At 39.6% G+C, this 21,190-nt stretch overlaps 1 protein-coding gene across 9 annotated transcripts in view; it reads left to right on the top strand.

Moving 5' to 3' along the window:
* Positions 1-19,775, top strand: part of SPICE1 (spindle and centriole associated protein 1) — a 30,653-nt gene extending 10,878 nt beyond the window's left edge. For 7 of the 9 annotated variants that reach the window (XM_071814186.1, XM_065851946.2, XM_071814181.1 and 4 more), the window contains 9 exons: positions 766-1,031; positions 5,530-5,661; positions 6,343-6,490; positions 8,865-9,089; positions 11,145-11,539; positions 12,850-13,018; positions 14,211-14,313; positions 14,645-14,732; positions 16,225-19,775. In XM_071814186.1, the coding sequence (XP_071670287.1) occupies positions 766-1,031; positions 5,530-5,661; positions 6,343-6,490; positions 8,865-9,089; positions 11,145-11,539; positions 12,850-13,018; positions 14,211-14,313; positions 14,645-14,732; positions 16,225-16,278 (1,580 nt within the window). In that variant the 3' untranslated portion in view covers positions 16,279-19,775. The other 2 variants (XR_011741208.1, XM_071814191.1) reach the window with 2 other exon arrangements.
* The last annotated feature ends 1,415 nt before the right edge of the window (positions 19,776-21,190 follow it).

The following is a 21,190-nucleotide window of genomic DNA, read 5'->3' as shown; positions in this document are numbered from 1 at the left end:
CAACATACCTCCCTTTGACCAAGGTCCCTAATATTGTGAGAAAATGCAGATTGAAAAGGGTCTTTGGAAGTCATCACAGGGCTAACTCCAAAGTTTGATTAGGGGAGGCCTTGTCCAGCCAAGTTTTGAGCATCTCTAAGGATGGACATTCCATAGCCCCTTGTGTGGTATATTCCCCTATATTCTGCATGTTCCTTGGCAAAGTCTGTAGGAATCTGGGAACCATAAATGTGTCCATTTGATGCTGCCTGTTACCTTGCTAGCCATGGAGTTCTCTCCCGTGCAGGCTTTTTCTGTTTCTGATATACCTTTCTATTCTATGCTGCACAGACTCATGAGGTGTTTCGATTCCCATATTCTACACACATTTGTATGTGGGAACTGACATTAGATACAAACTCTAATGTGAAAGGATTGTTGTAAAAGAGTTGCTCACTAAATATGAGACCTGAAAGAAACTGGTATTTTTCATGGACTGTTCACTGGCAAATCATTTCCATGCTTTTAACTGAGAAACAGGAAAACATAAACAGCACCAAGCAATCATACTTGAAAGGCAGTAAAATGGTGGCAGAAAATGTGGGTTTTGGTGGTCTGAAAATAACTGGAAAGTCTGGGGCTATTCTTTGATGGTCCGTTTTAGCTCAGGGCAAGAGAGGGCCTCTCCTTTGATTTACTTCAATAAACAACATAATTTAACTGGTATTGCAAAGCTTTCTATACAAGATGAAATTCCAATTACTTTTTTTTTTCCACCCCTCTAAGTGAAAAGAAAACAAGCTGCAGAGAACTCTGCAAGACAGAGGAGAGATGATTCTCCAGCTAATTCAATTGCCATTGATCTTCAAAGCAGCAACATATCCAGCCTAGATGTTCTCAACCGCATGATACATGAAGTGGAGCATGAACTGGAGGAATATGAGCGATGTACAGGCCGTGAGGTTCAAAAAACTGAGAGAAGTGAAGGCCTCAGCGGGTTTACCGTGTCACTGGTGAATGCTCTCTGTCGTTTGATGCGCTACCTCAAAGAGGTGAGAAGACTTTGAATTGCTTCTTTAGAGTGAATGAAAAAGGCTATAAAGTTACTTTGTAAATGTCAACATTGGTCTTTCCTGGCTCCCAATCAGTTTACTTTGAAGTCTGATTATCATTCCTTATTATTTGGATTTTATGTAATTAAAAGTTAAAGCTGTTAGTTTGCTAGAAATGGGTATCCTTAATGAAAAGGGAGGAGTTGACTGCAATGGAAGTCTTTCAGTGGCTATTAGCAGAAAATACCAATTGAAATTTCGAATTTATTATTCAAATATGTTTGGAGTTGTAGCAGGATATTAACTACAGCCTGGTTTACAAATTCATTTTCTACCTTTGCCTTCTAAAGGCGATGCTATTGTTACTAGAGCAGTGGACACAAATCCCCAATTTTCTTTGAGGCATTCGTTAGCTCTCTTTTCCTATCCATAGCAGCAACTTCAATTTCAACTTCAGCAAGAATGACCTGAAGTGCTCATTATTGCAGTGCACAGCTGTGGATCAGTGGAATTCCATAAACAAGACTTTTGGTTTTTTTTAAAAAAAAAAGGAAAAATGTGTGGTTTATAATCTCTAATCCAGAGCTATTCAAGATGCAGCAGATGTGGCTCACAGTTTCATTGGGCCTATGTGAAATTTTGAAGCAGATTATGACAGTTTCTGTACTCTTAATAGATACAGCAGAATGTTATCTAAATCCCTATGCTCCGTTTCATAGCAAAGGCAACAGAAAACTAATGGATGTGGAACTGTTCTATTTTGGTTCCTTTTCAGAGTATATTATGAACAAGGAGGAAAAAACCAACTTATTTTAAAATTTGAGGGGTTTTTGTCCGGTTATATTATTGATAGAATAATTTCAGTTGGAAAAGACTGTCAGAATCATCGAGTGCAACCATAACCTAACTCTAGCACTAAACCATGTCCCTAAGAACCTTGTCTAAATGCCTTTTAAACATCTTCAGGGATGGTGACTTCACCACTTTTCTGGGCAGCCTGTTCCAATGCCTGACTACCCTTTTTGTGAAGAGGTTTTTCCTAATATCCAATCTAAACCTCCCCTGGCTCAACTTGAGGCCATTTCCTCTTGTCCTGTCAGTTGCTACTTGGGAGAAGAGACCAACACCGTCCGTGCTACAACCTCCTTTCAGGTAGTTGTAGACAGCGATAAGGTCTCCCCTGAGCCTCCTCCAGGCTAAACAGCCCCAGTTCCCTCAGCTGCTCCTCACCAGACTTGTGCTCCAGACCCCTCACCAGCTTCGTCACCCTCCTCTGAACTCTCTCCAGCACCTCAATGTCCTTCTTATGATGAGGGGCCCAAAACTGAACACAGTGTTCAAGGTGCAGCCTCATTCCTAATATTAGCCTATAATTAATATATATGGAAAAATTTAGTTTAAGCCCATCTCAGAAACAAATGGTCAATAATCAATTCAAGAGTGAAAAGCCATGAGCATCAGAAGATGGACTTTGGCTGAGAAGATTTTATGTTTTAAAAGAAGTTAAGAATGCATGTTCTCTATTAAAGTTGTAATACCAAAGCAGGGTATTAAATTTGGTTCTTTTGCAGTTGCAGGGAAGAATCTTCTGGACTTGCAATAGAATGTTTTCCATTTATTGGGAAAACATCAATTGAATAGCATCAAATTAACACTGCAAATATAATCGTGATTATAGTCCTATTTAGATTGTCTTTAGTGTATGTTCCACAGAAATGAGTTATTCTTTACCCTCAGGCTTCCTCTGAAACCACTCCAAGTTTTCTTTGTTGTTTTTTTATTTTTCTTTCCTAATTTCTGCTTTATGAATATAACATTCATTGTATCTTAAGAGCTTTTATTCTGTTCAGACTGGAGGCCAAGGAGTCTGAGTGTTTAAGGAGACTACTTATTTTGAAAGATGCATGCTAACTCTTACTTGTATTCCAAATTTTTACTGAGCACCTCTATGATGTTTTTACTTTAATAGATGTACTATCATTCCTTTCTTCCAGGAGCTGATTGTTGCTTGCAGAATTGTTTGCAACTTTTTTAGATGTACTACCTAAATTCACCAGTAGAAATATGCAGAAGTTGCTGAAGATACGAAGTGTGGTTATGCGTATTCAGAGTTGCTTGAGATAGACATTGTGCATCCCTACCATTCAGTGACTTTTCTGCTTTAATTACAATTACGACTTGAGAATTTGCTGTGAAGAATCACAGTTGGTCTGAGTATTTCCTAAAAGCTGATCCCTCTGATGGTAGGAAAAAAACAAGTGCTTGTGTGGACCATCTGTCTTGCGTTGCCAGGAGAGTTACCAAAGTTCCAATGCCTGAATTGTAGCTGGCAATGCATTTCAAGAAGGTGACTTTGCAGCGGATATTTTAAAAGCCTCTGATTTCAGGTAAACAACCAGTCTTTAAGAGGTTTTGAAGCCTCTAGAAAGATTTCCTTCCTCTTCTGGGGAGAAAAAAATATTTTCCAGCTTTGCTGCGGAAAAGCTGAACGCAGAAGAATTATAGTAAAGGATGTTGCTTAATTTATTCTCAAAATTATGTATAAAAAGTAGGAAGAGAAACTTGAATTATTGAATCTTTTATGAAAGTTGTATCAGTAAGTGATTAAAAGATCCACTCCTACAAGAAGAAGCTGGTGAATATAGGAGAGGCTAGAGAGAAGGGAAAAAATAAACTTTTGAAATGTTTGCCAAGCTATATAAAATTTTTAAAGAGAAGTGGAAGAACCTGACTTGATTCCTAAATTAATTTTCATTGCCATCTACCAAATGTTAGAATTTTTTTTTTCCCCATTCTGCTATTTCTTTGCCAAACTCACAGGGAAAAAGTTAGGGTATATGCCTACTACATTAATCTGTGGTGCAACATTCTCTGTCTCTGTTTCTGTGCGTTCTGATGCAGTGTTAAAATAAAGCTTACGTGATTGGAAGTGCAGCTGGCAATGGGCTGGAATGATGATACTTCTTACAGGGTATACCAGACCCAAATCCTACCTGATAGTAGGAATGGATGTATGTAGATATTAATCCTGACACTCTCCCCATGCATAAATGTAAGACACATAGCTGCTTGAAAGCTTTTCTTCCAAGACTAGGTTAGTGCAATATAGGATAAGTAGATTCAATAGCTTATCCAGAGCATTGGATCCATCCTACAGCATCAGTGGGCTTCGTGCTTGGCAGTACTTGGTTAACAGTTGTACTTTATGATCTTGAAGCTCCTTTCCAACCTAAACAATTCTATGAGTGCTACCAGGATTAAAGTTCTTACTTTGTGCTGTCCTTGGTTTCTAAAAAGCTAGGACTGCGTACGTTTTTTCCATTTTCTGTGCCAGCCTGCTTCACTTTGATCAATACAGAAAAGCTGTTCTCTCTAGGCAGAAGAGAACCAGAAAATGGATGCCTTGTCTCTGTGCTTAGAGGAAGTGTATCTGCCTTTGTGTCTAGTGACAGTATCTGTGGTTTATTCTCAAAATTATTTATTCATTCACTTTATGTGGCTGCAGAGCTGTTGTGTCTTAACACTTCTTGCTTGGTGGTTTTTCACTTCTGGTCCCAATACAAGTAGAAAATAATCTGCAGTATGTTATGGGCAGATCCTGCTCTAATTTTGACTGTGCAGCAGAAAAGAGTACCCCAATTGCTTTTCAGACTTTCTTGTGTTTTGGAGATGGGATTTAGTTCTCTTGTGCAGGGGTTCCTTTGAATAAATGCAGTCAACCTTCTGGAGAAGAGCTTCATCTTCTAATTCTGATGTGTTTATGTGACTTTGTAGTTTTCATTCTTTTAGCTACAGTGGTCCAAAAAGTGACAGTTGTGTGTTCCATATACCTATTAGAGGTGGAAGCAACTCTTGTGTCCTGTACAGGAAGCCTGGCTACTGCAGTGGTCTGTCTTAAAATAATAGATTGATAACATCTTTTGAGGGCAAGAGGATCTTTACAGTAAGATCTTTTGCCTCATGCTCAAGTAATCACTTTACAAATCAACCTTTTTGTCTTCTTTAAAAAATAATAAAATGAAACCCTCTAGAACATTTTGTTTCTCTGAGGAAAACATTAGAAAGCAACTACTTTCTACTTTATTTAGCCAAATTTGTCTTCGTTAATGAATTAAGAAAACTAAAGAATAGGCACAAGTAGCACAAGATAATGGCAAGCATCAGCACACCTGGAGTTATTTGATTGCTGCATGGGGATTCAATGTCTTACAAAATGCTATCTGTGCATAGAGACAATGCTTGTAGTTACAGCCTATAAAAGTTGTAAAGGTGGAAGAACAAGGCTATTCCTACAGTGTCTGGAGTAACAAAGAAGGAACAGTAATCTCCCTGACAGTTCTCAAACCCTGAAAATTGGATTTTGTTGTGGAAGTAATGGAGTCAGTTTAGCAAAAGGAGGAAGAGCTGTTGCAGTGTGATGTGATACAGACCCATTCCTGTTTCCAGATATGAATCTGTGTTGCTTATAGTAGTTTTTTAACTTTTTACCCCTCTTTAGAGTGAAATGCAGCTGCGTGAGAAAGAGCTGATGAGACAACAACATGAGCAGATGTTGAATGAACATAGAGAACTGATTGACGCTCTGACTGCAGAAATACTTCTAGTGAGGGAAGAAAACACTATTATACAGGTACTGAGCCCCCATCTGCCTCAAGATGACAGAGAATACTGACAAAGAATACTGAGTTGTGCAGCAAATGTGTGCTGAGGTGCATTATCATATGTTCAGGAGATTTTAACAATGAACAGAAAGAAAATTGTAAAATTGAATGAGGAGTTTGAGAATGATAATAGCAGGTATGGCAGGGGGAGAGGAGGAATGTTTGGAAAGTCAACGTTTTATCTTCCTGTATGATATTTAACTTTAAAGCCTAAGGAAAATGCTAGTTCCATTAAACTGAGCTTTGCTTTATCAATCTAAAGGTTTAAGCGTCTGCCTGCATGCTTCTATGCTGGTAACACTACTGGAGCAACAGAGTAGACTGGATAAAATACTACATTTTATTTTTTTCAATTTGCAGTGAAGGTAGATTTGTTCAATGGTTACGTTTGGGAATGAAGCGATAAAGCTGTGTCAGAGAGGAAGTAGGGTGATAAGTTAGGAAAAAGGAAAAACAGATTTATTTGAGGCAGGAGAGAAAATTAATAACAAAAATGGAGGCACCAGTATTTAATACTTCATTGGAATCTTAACAAATTGATGCAGTGGTGTTAAGAGACCAAATTCCTCTCAGAGCTGCTTTTAATACGTAACTGTTGCTGGAATGCAGATTTGTGTGTCTTTCTCTTTTGTTTTTCCTTCATCCTTTAGAAGAAGCTTCAGGAATACAGGATGGTAACAGATGAACAGCTGATCTCTCTCACACAAGCATTTAAAGGCCTCCCTTTGGCTGAACCTAGAAGAGATCAAAGTCCAAACCATTTTGGAATTGCAAGCAAAGGTCCAGTGAACGGCCAAGGTGTGTGCATGCATGTGTAAAGGATGAAATGGGAATTGTGGCTAGTTTATCCCTGTAGTGGAAAATTTAGTATTTAATAGATGCCTACTTGAATAAATACTTCATGTGTGAGCATGAATCTCACTTCTGGAAATTCATGTGCCATGAGTTCTGCTGTGAGCACAAGCAATTTGCTACAGATTATTTTTTAACAATATTATAGGTTGTATTCCTTCCTCACTGGCATCCTTCTGTCTGGATCAGGACTTCAAGATTAACCGTTTAGCCAAGTCCTGGGCTTGAGCTTTAAGTGATACATAATCCATTATATTTAAAAAAAAACCAAACAAACAAAACCCCCAAACAAACAAACAAAAAAACCCCAAATATAAACAAAACCATAAACCCCTAACAAAGAAAGAAAACCAAACCAAAACACAAAGAAAAAGAGGGGACGAGTAGCCTTCAGCCATTAAGATGGTTTACAAAGTCATATTTATTCTGAGGGTCCTCAAAGAAAACCCAAACCCAACTGAATCAGGATCCCGGCTTTCTGTTGCTGAAGCAGCTTGACAGTACAAGACTGGTTCTTCCATAAGACACTGGAGGTCGCTGCTGATCAGAAACAGCAGCTGCTGAGAGGCACGTTAACTAGCCAGGCAATAGTCTGTTTCTTGGTATTTGTGACTTTATATCAGAGGTAAATGACCAGTTGAGTGACATATAAAATAGACGCAGGCTATGCTAAGCCAGTAGTATTGACGGGCAAACTAAACAAACATGTTTCACTGTGTAATTTTACATTCTTTTGCTGTGGAGTTTTCTCCCAACTGTTCTCCCCGATTGATTGCTTAAACGCATCATTTTTACTCTCAAGGTCAGTAACTCCTTGTGAATCCCAAGAATCCGTGGAGCTTTTGTATTCCTTGGTTAAATGCTGGGTTTATGGACATTTTTGTGGTCAAAAACTTTATTTCTGGACGTTTCTCTGGGGTTCTCAGGAAGAAGCCACATACCAGATTGTGCTTTTTTTGTGATTTATCCAGGCTTTGTAAAAGCAAACAAAAGATCCTACCCCAAAATGTAAAACCCAATCAGAGAAGCACCCTTCAAAAACGAACAAGCAAAAAAACCCTACCTTCCTATACAACAATTCTGCAAGACTAGAATTTGCAAATATTTTTTTCTTGGTATCTCTTCTCAAGAAAAGGCATCTTCCTGAGAGGAAAGCTTCCTAAAGTTACAAAAATATTTCTTCCTCCTTCAGAAGGAGACCTCTTCTACCCTTAAGGCATCCGATTGGATGTGAAACATTTGCTAGTTTTAGCACAGAAACCATGTGTAAGTTAACATAGGACTTCTCTGGAGAGACAAGAGTGGCTGAGAGAACATTGGGGGCTATCTCACAGTGACAAATAGCATGTGAGGAAGATGCTTTGGAAATGCAGTTCTGTACAGAGAAAGAGGGCAGGCGGATGTTTCTTTTTTCTTGCCATGGTCATTGAATAGTGGTTGGCAGGTTTTAAGTTCAGTCTCAGAACCTCAGTTGTGTCAACCACAAGCAGTATCTTACGTGAACAGCCTCTTCTGGCTCTTTGCCCTAGAAGGGTGCTTTTTTTTCTCTTGCACTTTTGGATCAGGTATGTTCTGCTTAATTTTCCACTAACTTCTCTTTTGGGAACAAATGTCCTGAACAAAACTGTGAAGAGAGAATTCAAAGATAGTACTGACAGAGCAATGGATGGAAGCATATCAAAATTACTGTGGTCTCATGGCTAGCCACAACTTTGATTTCATGCTGTTCATTTTGTGCCTCTCTGGTATGTTCAAAATAGATGGCAATGTAGACACAAGCTCGTTGTAGTTAAATACAGAAGAATAATTATGGTGGTTATTTTTTACTGAAGAGATCCCTGATTTGAATTAAATCATCAAAAGATCATCAGAGAGCTCAAAAAAAAGCTTTGAATTCTTTTACGCTCCACCATTGTTGCCATCGAATTTATAATATAGCTTCATTACGACAAGTGTGTAGGTTTGGTGTTCTCAAGAGAATATTACGAAATGCAGCTCCTGAAAATACCTGTCTGTAAGTCTTGTGCATGGGCTACAAACAGCTCTCTTAATAGTATCCTGAAATTGTGAGGCTACGTATAAGAGCTCTTCTTGATCTTAAGGCCAGTAAAAAATCGTGTTATGTTCCAGTGAAAGTGTTCTGTACCTGAGGATCAGAAAGAAGTTAGCCATGTGTGTGAAACATACTCTAGTCTGTCTTTTTAGATACCCGAACATAAGAGCTGTTATTGAGAATTTTCCCTATTGTACTAAACACTATTCTTTTATTTGTTTTCATCTTTTGTTTTTAATTCTCTGTCTGCTTTGTCTCTTTCTTTAGAAAAGCCTGATTTGAGCTATTTTGAGCCTAGGGCTGATACAGGCAACAAGGAAAGTATGCTGAAATTCCCACAGGAAGAACTTCCTTTCAAGTTTCTCCAGAGGTCAGGTGCTTCGGGTGATGTGGGAGCTGGCCGAAGCTTGCCGTCTCACATCTTCCAGCCAGCTGTGCTCTTGTCACCCCCCCGGCAGAAGAGCAGCCAGGAGTTGTCTGCTCTCCAGAATGGTGAGATCTCTCTGGCTGTAGTAGACTTGAGAGCCTGTGCAGTGTGTTACTGTTTCAATCTCATGCTACCTTTAGAGGTGCATTGTATATGGAAAATGTTTAATCTGTATGCTTAGATGCACTGGCCCTTTCGCTGGAATTTCCTGCTTCTGCATCCAGATATGCATTTCTTTCTTTCTAGGCTTATAGCTAGATTTTCTGTCTCCTGCAGTTCTGCATCTGCTGTCTGCAGTCCTGTCAGTGGCAATCCAGACTGGCGTTTTTATTTTGTATTGGTTTTGATTGTCACTTCTATACAATCTGCCATAGCTCTTTGTCTATGACATGCAGCACATCATCTCAGATTTCCATTTGCTGGTGGTGTAATCCAGCTTTCATCACCTTTAATGGTGGCACCACTGAAGACTGGAGATGCAATGCCTCTGCAGCCCATGCTGCAGACAAACTGGGATGTCTGTAGGCTGCATACTCTTGCTTTGAGACAATCTTCCCAGCAGACCTTTTTCTAAAAGCTTTGGGAATAGGTTTCCATTGGGTTTCATTTAATACACAGGAAGTGGCTGAGGAAGTTTTAGGTGAAATTATGTGGTGCTGGGTAACTGGATTAACTCAGTCTTGTGTCAGTATCTGTAGGCTTCAGAATTTTTATATGTCAGTAGTTCAGTTCTGGTTGTTGGGGGGAAGAAGGTTCATCAGGGTGATTAAGGATGATATTTCTCATTTAAATTTGATGAAGGGACCATGCTTTGTGACTCTTAAAACTGGCTGTTTCCTCCTGCAAATGTCATTGCAACCACATGCATCTTACTGAATGTGCTAGGCCCCTGTAAACCTCTGTTGTTGAGAGGTGGATAATTATATCTATGGCTAGCTTGCTGGCTGCTAACAGGAAGCAGGACACAGTAGTGGGCATTTGTGCCTTCCCTCCTCTTTTTTTTTTGACCCCCTTTCAGCAGCATTTCTTTGTAAGCCTTTTCCAAGTCAGAAAGTTAACCCAAAAGTCCTTTCAATTTAAGGAGCTGGCAGGACAATTGAAAGTTTATATCTAGTTCAAGCTTTTGGTGTTCACCTGTGCTGCAAGGAGGCACATATGAATCAGGGGGAAGTGAACTAAAGGCAGCTTTCTCCAAAGAACAACGTCTGGCTTCAGTCCCATTGAGAACTGTCAGATGTTGTCTGCCACTTGAAATGAGAATATAAAACCGTATTTCTAGGCTTCATTATGGTTTAGCTGTGTGGGAAATGCATTTTTACTCTTTTAAGGCTGTTAAGGATGCTAAATGGTTCAAATGTTAAAATTCTTGAACGTTTCTTTATGGAAAAGCATAAAACAGGTTTATGTGTAAATTTTTAAATGTCATGGTCTGCTCAAGATGCAAAAGCTAAAGCTTGGGAAGGAATGGGCTATTTGGTATATAAAACATGGAAAATCTGGTTTTGATCAGAAAATCTGACTGGGGCTTAATGTGTAGCAGCTGACAGTGTTGCAATATATTTGGTCATGTGTCTTTGGTGTATTATTGGCTTGCTAATGGGGACCATAAAAATACCTGACTATGCTTGTTGGCCTGAGAACTTCCCCTTTCTTAGGGGCTAAATAAATTGTTACTTTATTATTATGCCAAAAGTCCTGTATTATTTTGTTTTATTATTCTAAAAGTTTTGTAACCAACTGAATATAACTATCAGAACTAAACCACAAAGTTGATTAGGTAAGGTAAGTGGATTGTGGAGAATGGAGGACTAGGTAGTGTTTGATCTATCAGCTAAGATATTCAAACCGGTTTATCTTCTGCTCTCTGAATTCTCTCTCAATCCCTAAGTCAGTCATGTAAATGTAAGACTATTTGCAATAGGAAATATTAAACTTGGTGAGTTCTTGCAGCAGAGTCTTGCGTAGAGTGATTTTCATCCATAACATATCACCATTCAGGCTAGATGTTAAAATCCAGGTTCCTGCTTGATAATTACCAGCCTGATACAATAAAGTCACTGTTAATTTCCTTGATGAGAATCACGCCTCTTTTCTTACCATTCCTTATTTCTTGTTTGTAGTGTTTACAGCCATTTCTCAGCCTCCCAAAAACACCAAAAGCGATCCATGCAAGGAAAAGAGCTCACCTTCCTCCCTGAGAATGCAGAGCACGACTGAGGAAAACTGCCTCACCTCTCAAAGGCAAGCAATTCTTCCTGCAGACAAAGACCTGGAGAGTTCTCATGAGAAAATCAGTCTGCCCTGCCCAGGTGACACTAGAAAAAACAGCACAGCTGAAGAGTTATTTCAAAACAGTGATCTGCTGGGACAGATAGCTGAGCTCACACGGCAGAACTCTCTAATTAAAGCTCAGCTGAGCAGATTCAGAGGCTTCTCTGAAGACACAAGTGATTGTCTATGCCAGCCAGACCCAATACAAAATGCAAATCCTAGTCCAGACTCTTCACAACAACAGGTGAGAATTTAACGGAAAAGGAAGACTGGGTTCCTCCTTCTGCTGCTTTCCCATAGCTTACTGATGCTTTAAGGCTGTCTCTGTTTTTTAAGGCTGCCTGTTTTAAGGAAAAGAGTAGAAAAACATATATTATTTTCATTCATTTGCTTGGAGACTTTGATTTTTACCATTGCCTAAGGAGCTCAACAGTAGTTTCTCATATTGGGCCCATGTTGTATATGAGTGCTGAAAAGCCACAAGTGTGCAGCACACTTGTAAGTTTAGGATAAGATTATGCTGCAAAAAAGGAGGTGTGATTGTGACATGATCCAGCATATCTGTTGTAGATTGAGTAATATAAGCAGTGAAATTGTTGCACCACAGGTTCTTGTCAGGCTTGTAAAAGATGCATTTAAATCCATGCCATACATCTCTTCTTCTACTGGGACCCAAAAGCCCATGAGATGGTGCAAGTACATCTCTTGCAAATACTTGATTATAGGGTATGTACTAGTTGGATCTGTCTTGTCTGTCATGCTGTGTGGTGAAAAATCCCATAATCTTTGGGAAAGACAGAATTTGAGTGCTTCAGTTCTCATAGAAATCCTTTAATCTGCAACTAAGCATCCCAGTGAGTGGAGTTAGCATCACAGAAATGCCTGACCCCTGCCATCGCTACTGTCTTTATCCTTTTTCCATCACAGTGGCTGAATTACTGTTCAATTAAGGATCATAAAGATTTTAAACTTCCTCATGTAAGTGTAGGCTGATAGTGTTGTTGCTTTCCACATTGTATTATGTTGTGCAATATTTAGTCATTTATTTGTACAAGATGATGCAAACTTTTTAAAGTGGTGTTTTTGTGGAAGCAATTACTGGAGGGTGAGAGGAATGGGTCAAAGTGGATGAAAACCTGGTTTTAAGATGAGTTCCAGGATACTTTTGCTAGACATCTGCTTTTACTTCCCCACACCATCTTGAATATGTCTCTGTGATTAAATATTTTCTGAATTATGGCAAATTACTGGATGGTTGGGGGTTTTCTTTTTTCTTTTTTCTTTTTTTTTTTTTTTATGATACAGACAATAGCTTTATTTTCCTATTTGTAGGAAGACCAATTTAAAATATTGTTGTGTTTAGTCAATTAGGACCTAGACACAGGACAGGGGAAGGGACAAAATAAGATTTTTCACAGGAGGTGCTATGTAATGATGTTTACTTTCAGTTTGAAAATTAAATGCATAGAAGTACTTGAAATATATTGCATGCTCTCCTTGAAAGTGCAAATTTTAAGTTTTTAGTTGGAAGTAATTTTCCAATTGTCCAAGTAGACTCATCTCCTGGTATCAAAGAGCTTGGAGGAAAGAATAGCAGAGCTGAATCGTCAGAGTACAGAGGCACGTGATAAACTGTTGCAGCTCATAGACCAGCAGAAATTTGCTGCTGATAAGGTCCCTCCAACAATATCTCCTGTTCTGCCCCCATCCCTGAACTGCACTGGTGAGTACCCAGCTTCAGGAGGAAAAAAAACCCCAACAACTACTAAGACAATGTTTTTCCCCTTTTGCGAATTCTCTGTCCTTACCTGATTGGATCAGCACTTGTGGTCAGCAGTACACTTGCTGTTAATGGCCATGTGGTACAAACACTCTTTACTTCAGAGAGCTAAAAATACATCAGCTAAACTTCTCCTAAAGTTAGTTTCCTAGTAATTGGTCTGCTGCAAATATAATGCTTCATGGTAAATCTGTACTTTGCTATGTCATTGCCTGCTGAACAGTTCTGCTAGTCAGTGTTGGGCAGAATTAGGCTTTTTAATCAGTCCTCTCTGCTGGATGGTCTTTTAGAAAAAAGACTATTTTCATCAGGCTTGTAAAAATCATGGCAGAATTGTTATCCAGTTTTCAACCACACTTTAGTTTTTGGTCTTTTGGGTGCTCTTTCCATCAGGCTACCTTGCTGAGCTACTGCTAGTACTAGTATGTCCTTGAGTTTCCAGTCATCTGAAGAGATAAATGAGTGAAGAGAATATTCTTGCTGATTCAAGGTTCATAGATTAGCTGCCATGTGTATCTATAAACAAAAATACTTCCCAGCAGATGACGGCTGCTTTCCTTTTTCACTGAGTCATTGTAATTACAGGCAGGACTGTGTGTGAGCACGTACACATGCTGTGTCTAGGACACCCGCCATTTCCCCTTTCCTAAACCACAGAGAATGTATAAGGGGAAGGACTTGAGGTGGAGAGGAAGGAGGAAGAGGAGACACTATGTGTGCATGTGCACACAGGTGCATATGCAGTTACTCATGTAGTGGAATCATAACATTTTTAACACTTCTATGGCTGTTGTAACATAAATTCATCACAAAAAGTAAAATCTTAAAGGAACAAAGTAGAGAAATCAGAAGTCTCTCAGCCTCTGATTGCCAAAAAACAGAAGGTTTATCCATTAGAGAATCATTCTATGTATATGCACGTTGTCCATAGTTGCTCTGAGTATCTGCTTGTGATATCTGTCATTTTCAGAGAGTGGATGTGGGGTTGATGTTAGCCTGATGTTTTATGTCTGATCTGTATAGTCTGTGCAATTGTGAACAGTTATGTCTTGCCCCTCAAAAATAGGGAGATGAAATGCATGCTTTGCAATGTCGCTGTGTTCTCATCAAAATCAAGCTATTATTTATTGCCTAGAAAATGCGAGGCGGAAAATTGAAGTGTCTATTCCTGTGGCAGTTGCTATGGATAGCACCAAAGAACATAGTGTTTCCCCTGCCAGTATGACCAGTATAAGAAGGTAAAATTAACCCTTTACTATTTCATTTTTGTAGTGTCTTGATGGCCCATGCAGCAGAAATTGAAAACAATGGAAAAATTGCTGTGTTTTTCTTTGGCTTCACAGACTTCCCCTGACTTTATCACACAGTTCTGTGGAAAGGGATGAAGATCCAATAGTTTTTTTCACAACTTCCTTTGTTTGTATTTAAAACACCTGCAATATGATATAACACAGATGACATACGTGTGTTGAAGACGGTTGATGAGGAGTTCTAACTCAGGGTCTGAGACATAATTCTAGTAGTCACTTCCATTTTTCGCTTTTTCAATCTCATTTTGAATGTCTACAGGTCTGTAGGAGACTCTAGCAAACCTTGTTCACCTGTAAATGCCACATCAGGAAGTGTGAAATTAAATCCTGTCAGCCAAAGGCCAAAGGTAAGACTGAAAAATCTTCATCCAGAAAGCTTGAGCGCTGTGTCATGTAAGGAAAAAGCAAGATGGATATAGAAGGGTAGGGAGCTTAGTCATACGTTGACTCTACTGAGGCTAATAGTAATCGATTCATGGCTGCCTGGATTCTGAACAATTGGTAAGGGGAAGCCTGAGCGGTAGTGACACTAGTTGTTTGCTGCCACAGAGCTGTTGTATTTACAAGTGAATAATACTGTAAATACATTTTCTGCTGTGACATCTTCATGTATTAAAACCGTGAACCTCTGGTAGTCTTTCACCGGTGACTGCAGAGAATTTCAGGTAGTCATTACGATGTACAGGTAGAACCACATATGAGAAGCAAGCGAGCTCTTACCTAGCTGTAGCACGGGTCAGTTGCTGAAGGATAAATAAATACAAACACAAAGGAAAATCACCAGTCTGGATTTCAGATTCCCGATGTGCAGAGAAGAATAGACTACAGTGATATGCTTTCACAGAGAACTCTAGACAGTAGTACAGTCTTGTAAACGAGTCATAGACATGTTTGTATGCTTAAAAGCAACCATGAGGAGATATTAATACTGTCTTCCCTGAAGTCCAAAATAACCTAAACTATTGACTGATAAAGAGAAACAAAGTTAGGGTCCAAGTCTCTCTGTCCTGACAGTGAAGTAGACATCTCCAGAGGGGAAATTCTAAATACTTAAGGTAGGTGTGGCTTAAGTTAGTTGTCTAAAGTAGGTAGTATGACTCCCTCCATTGTGCATGTGGCAGATGTACCAGTGAATCACAGAATCGACTGGGTTGGAAAAGACCTCAGAGATCATCAAGTCCAACCCTTGGTCCAACTTCAGTCCATTTACTAGATCATGACACTAAGTGCCATGTCCAATTGCAGTTTAAAAACCTCCAGGGACGGTGAGTCCACCACCTCCCTGGGCAGGCCATTCCAATGCCTGACCACTCTCTCTGTAAAGAATTTCTTTCTAATATCCAGCCTAAATTTCACCTGGCAGAGTTTAAGCCCATGCCCTCTTGTCCCCCATGTCCCCTATTGCTAACTGCCTGGGAGAAGAGACCAATCCCCAGCTGGCTATAACTTCCCTTCAGGTAGTTATAGAGAGTGATGAGGTCACCTCTAAGCCTCCTCTTCTCTAGACTAAACAACCCTAGCTCCCTCAGCCTCTCCCCATAGGTCTTGTGTTCAAGTCCCTTCACCAGTCTTGTTGCTCTTCTCTGGACCCGTTCCAGCCCTTCAATATCTTTCCTGAACTGAGGGGCCCACAACTGAACACAATACTCCAGGTATGGCCTCACCAATGCAGAGTACAGGGGAAGGATCACTTCCCTTGTCCTGCTGACCATGCTATTTTTGATACACAGCGTAGTTGGCAGGAATGATATGTAGCAGTCCTACACAAGCCAGCACTAACTAGCAAGTCTGTGGGAAACTTAAGGTTGTATGAATTTCAACTGGTTTCTTCTTTTGCAGGTGGAAAAGCAAAAAGAAGAAGGCTGGTTTGCATTGTCAATGCACATTATGTAAAGGAAGATGCACTCAAGTCCTATATTTTTACATTTTTTTAATGAACCACAATTAACAGTAGTCCCCCTCTCCAGATGTACAGTTTAACTCTGAAGTGCTTTCATGTCAGTGCCATTGGTATAAAAAAGTCCATATGCTTATTCTATTTGTCCCATACACAGCACTATAGGAAGTCCTGGGAATGAGTTTCTGAACTGGACATGCTGCTGTGACACTACTCCCTTTTCACTGAATAAACCTTTCCCAAAATTGTAAACTGAGGCTACTGTAGCAATACAAATGAGAATCTGATATTGGTGTTAGATACACTGAAGGCAGGTTTTCGAAACTGTGTGTGAAACTTTCTAGAGCATGTATTCACATAAGATATGGGAATGAAAAAATCAAGAAAAACTGAGATGAGGCAATGTGCCTATGTTCAAAGTCTACCTGAAGATTAGGAACCCAGTCTGTTCCTGCTGGATAAGAATTTGTGTCAGAAATAATTTGTCCTGCAGTTTACAATTACTCCCCAAAGCTGTGTTTTCTCTGCAATTAAAATGTCAGGGATTGCATCTGGAGTTGAGGATTGCTTTTTTAAAAATTCTCTTTTTTTATAGTAAATATAAAGCAATTTGAAGCTGAAATCAGAATCTTTATTTACTATGTACCAAAGTATACTCTTTTATGCAATAGAAAACTGTGATATAGGCACAGTTGTATTAAGCTGTTCTGTGTGTATATAATACTGTAGTGACAATGGTTTTTATATTGTTTTTATTTAACTTTTTAAATTAGCCATCATTTTATTATTAACAATTAACAACAAAAATCTATGACTGTCAGGAAATGATTATATATCTGTTATTTACATTGTAGTAAACCTGGGCAAAAACCTTTATAATGGAGATTTTAAAAATTTAAAAAGAAATCTGCAAGTCTGGGGAAGAAAAATGTCTGCAAATCTCAAAACCAAACTCTGAGTAAAATTGTTTTGTTTTTTTTCTTTTTAACTGTTAAATTTGCCCCTAAAGAGATTTATGGGGTGGGGCATTAAAAGGGACCAACCCATATCCTGTCAATCACTTCACATGTAGGAAAATGAAGATACTTATTTTCCTTTTTTTTTTTTTTAAAGATGGTTTTCTTTTAAACAGATTTAGAATATCTAAAAAATATGGGATTCAAAAGAGGACCTGTTAGAATATTCATTGACATTTCTGCAGTTTATTTTTCCAGTGTGAACTTTTGCAAGTGAAGAAGGCTCATAGTCCTACATTTTGAGAAGTAACAGTTAAAATTGCTTGGAAGAAGCCCCCCAACTTATGCAGAGGCAGGAATGCCAGGGCTGGGATGGACTTCATAAACATAGTACCCACACATTAATGCTCTTGCTTCTGACTTCTTCCAAGCTAATGGTTGCTACAAATGCTCTGTAACCATTTAGTCAAGAGATTTCCTTTTGGAATACAGGAATGGAATTAATCTTTGAGTCATCATCTAGTTTCCTTAACTTGGAAGCTGTGCTGTCAAATAACTGTTTCTAAGTTGAGTCATCTATATTCCAGTCAAAAACCACTCACTGAGGTGAGTAATAGCTGCTAGTTTTCCTTAGCCTTGTTAGTGAAATCTGAGTCTCCTCAAGATCAGTAGAACTCAGGTTCAGGAGGATGGCAGGTCCTGCTTCAGAGTCAGGACTAGTGAGGGACCTTTTGCCCCATAAAACAGTGTTTGTGGTGCTGAGCACCCAGCTTGTGGCCATCTGAAGCAGCAGGACTATGCAGAGCTCCAGCCTGGCTTCCCAAAGCTGCAGAGCAGCACGTTCAAACTAGGAACTCTTTTTTTTCTCTCAGCACAGCCAAATAGCTTGGATGCTGCCTTGCACTGAAGTTGCTGGTCTGGTGCTAGAGCTCGCTTTCAACATGAGCAAAGTGCTCTGTGCAGGAACATGTTACTGGGTGTCACTACTCACCATCCCACCAGTTCCTCTGCAGCCTCAGCTGGGGAGAGTCAGCCTTCTGCAGCTCAGGCTGGAGTCACACAGTGTTTCAGGGCTACAAATGAGCTGCAGCTGAGATCTGGTGGAAGTGTGTTTGCTGGGACTCCACAGTCTAGCATAAAGCTGAAGGCAGTTGCTGAGAAATTAACTGCTTGGAGGTTTTTTGTTTGTGGGTTTTTGTTTTATTTTTTTTGGTTGGTTGATTTGTTTGTTTTTGGTTGTTTTGTTTTTCTTGTTAGAATGAGACCAAGCAACAAACTGCAGCTGTCACCAGCAGTAGCAAATCTGAGTTCTTGTATCAGATGAAGGAGGAAGTTTTAAGACTTAATTTCATCTCTGTTTTTCAATTGTTTTTAATCACAGAAAGGCTGGTATCATCTAGTCCCAGTCTTTTTATTTGTGCAGTGTGGTTTGTTGTCAATGACTTTTTGGTTTTGCATGATAAACATTTGACTGCCTTGCTTCCTTTTTTTTCACAGGCCTTTCATCTTTTCCTTTTTGTCTTAAATGTCAGCAGAAGGACATTTCACCACAGACCAGGGAAAGCACAATAGTAAAGAGCAGGTACAGAGAAGAGCTGCAGCCTTTTCTCTCGTCCTCCTCTTATCAGGTGTACCACATAGGAATAGGTTTCCCTTGGAAAGCATGGGCAAATTTCCTATACATACTTTCATTGCAAAATTCTAAACTGAAAACTTCATTGTAAATAGCTGATTCATTTTATTTTGGGAAATGGGAAAACTCTAGGGGTTTTTCTTGGGTTTTTGATTGTTTCATCTTTTATAGTCATTAATTCTTCTGCAGTTACATGAAAGGAGGCTCTGTGCAATGTGGTGCCTTGTTTGGGTTTTATTTTGGTTTTGAAATATAAAGTAGTTGATAAATAGCAGAGATGAAGTTCAGAAGCAGATTTTACTTTCTGTTTTTAACCTTACACCCACTTGTTACAGTTTCTAGAGTGAAACTGAAAATTCTGTAGGTCTGACATTTTAATCTTTATTTACTTTAGGAGGACATAAAAAGGCATGTTTTAAACAGAAAATTCCAATGAGAGTATTCCTCTCTGAAACCTTTAGCTCTTCAGAATTGCCAACTCTATTAAGAAGGCAATCTGCCTATGTTGATTCATCTTGTCTAGGTGGGTATTGTGATGACCACCTAATGATGTAGCCCTGCAGGTCTGAGGTGACAGGGACTGTTGCTGACATGCAAGGAAGGAGGTCTGTCTTACAGCCTGAAGAACCTCTGCGATTACAATACAGAGATGGGAAGGCTACTATGATAAAACAAGGTCCAATTTAAGGATGCTTTTAGAGCCACACTTATACCAAAAAGGAGAGGAAGGTGCAGAGCCCTATAGGTCCAGATTATTGGAATATTTTTCTACTGAGAGATGCTTAATCAGCTTAATGTACTAACAAAATCTGCTGCTTTATTTATCTTGGCTTTTTTCAGTACTTTTTCTAAGGCTGAAATTTTTGTATAGTGCAATCAAGTTAAATGCCTGAGGCTAATTAAACCATGTGGTATCCAAGTGTCTTGCTTTTAGCAAAGTTTGGGTTGCTTTTATGTGGGACTTACTCCTCTAAGTGCACAAGACATACACAGCTTTATGTAATAAGGGAAGCTTCAGGCATACAGTTTTAGAGATGCTCCTCCTGAGAGCTGAAATACAGTGTCTGGATATTCAGATCAGCTGTGACATACATATGTTGCTTTGCAGTGTCTATACTATAAGATACAACTATTCCATTGTAATACCTACATGTGATCATACTGACGAGGGACATAAGATTATTCTGTCTTATTAAAACAGTCAGTAAGCTATTTTTTGTCAGGCCTTTCTTGCTGGGGGCGGTCTTTGTATAAAGCAGATGAACCCGGAAGTCTCTGGAGATAATCTCTTTACTATGCTAATAATGGACAGATAGAATTATGGAAATATGTCTTCCTTGTATTTCAGTTCTTAGACATATAAGTGCATTGCCTCAGGAGCGTTTCTTCTGAGCACAGAAAACACAAGTGCTTGTCACCTTTCACTTCTAACCCACCAGTTTTCCAGGTGAGTAGTAACAAGGCATAAGGCAGGCAGGAAAAGGCAGCACACAGAACAAGATGCTTGGCTCCCGATTACAGCCAAAGCACTTGTAACTCTCCATAACCTCCCTTTGCTACAGAGAAGGGGACCTCCAGCTCTGGGTGGGTGGAGCTGAACCAAAGAACTGCCAGGGCTTGTGCCGCTCCCTCCAGGCTGCGGAGTATGGTTACTTCATCATTAATAACAGTTATAATCTAGTTTAGCCTTACCTTCTTAAACTGCTGGGTGCAACTGAGGCAGCACTAAAGAAGATAAGGGTGAGTGCCTCTTTTCAGCCCATCAAGCTTGCTAGGTATAGTTTCAGCAGAAGTTTAAAAATAGTAGAAAGCTTTGTCTCTGCAAACACTCATCTGTGCTTCCTGTGTAACCCCTTGCACAGCATCTGGGTGAGTTTCTGAGGTAGAAATAGAGAGTGAGGTGCTTACGAAGAGCCATCTTGGAGTAGAGGGGTGATCCAAGTAAGCCTAAGTTCTTGCTGGGACACCTGAGTTTCCTTAATACTTGTCTTTGTTACCTTTTTTGTTTTGTTTTCAGCAGAAGGTCTGAATAGCAAGGATGAGGACAACAGAGTTTGGGTTGTCCTTGCCCTGTGCAGTTCTGCTTTCTGGCTAACAAATTAAGCAGGAGCGGGTACAATACCTCAGGCACAGGCAAAGAATTGGGTGCATGAAGGAAGAGGAGCCTGGGGCAAGTCAAGCAAATAAGGAAGCAGGAGATCCGTGCTGAATGCAGCTGCATACTCGCCAGCTCAGGCTTTTCTGCCTGGGAACAAATGAGATAAGCAAGCTGGCCTGTACCTGTCTGAAAGAAAATGCTGATCCTCATTAGATTGACAG

Source organism: Patagioenas fasciata, chromosome 1 (genome assembly GCF_037038585.1).
Source record: "Patagioenas fasciata isolate bPatFas1 chromosome 1, bPatFas1.hap1, whole genome shotgun sequence".
NCBI classification, from domain to species: domain Eukaryota; kingdom Metazoa; phylum Chordata; class Aves; order Columbiformes; family Columbidae; genus Patagioenas; species Patagioenas fasciata.
The sequence above is the reverse complement of the archived record's forward strand: the minus strand, read 5'-3'. Positions and strand labels throughout refer to the sequence as shown.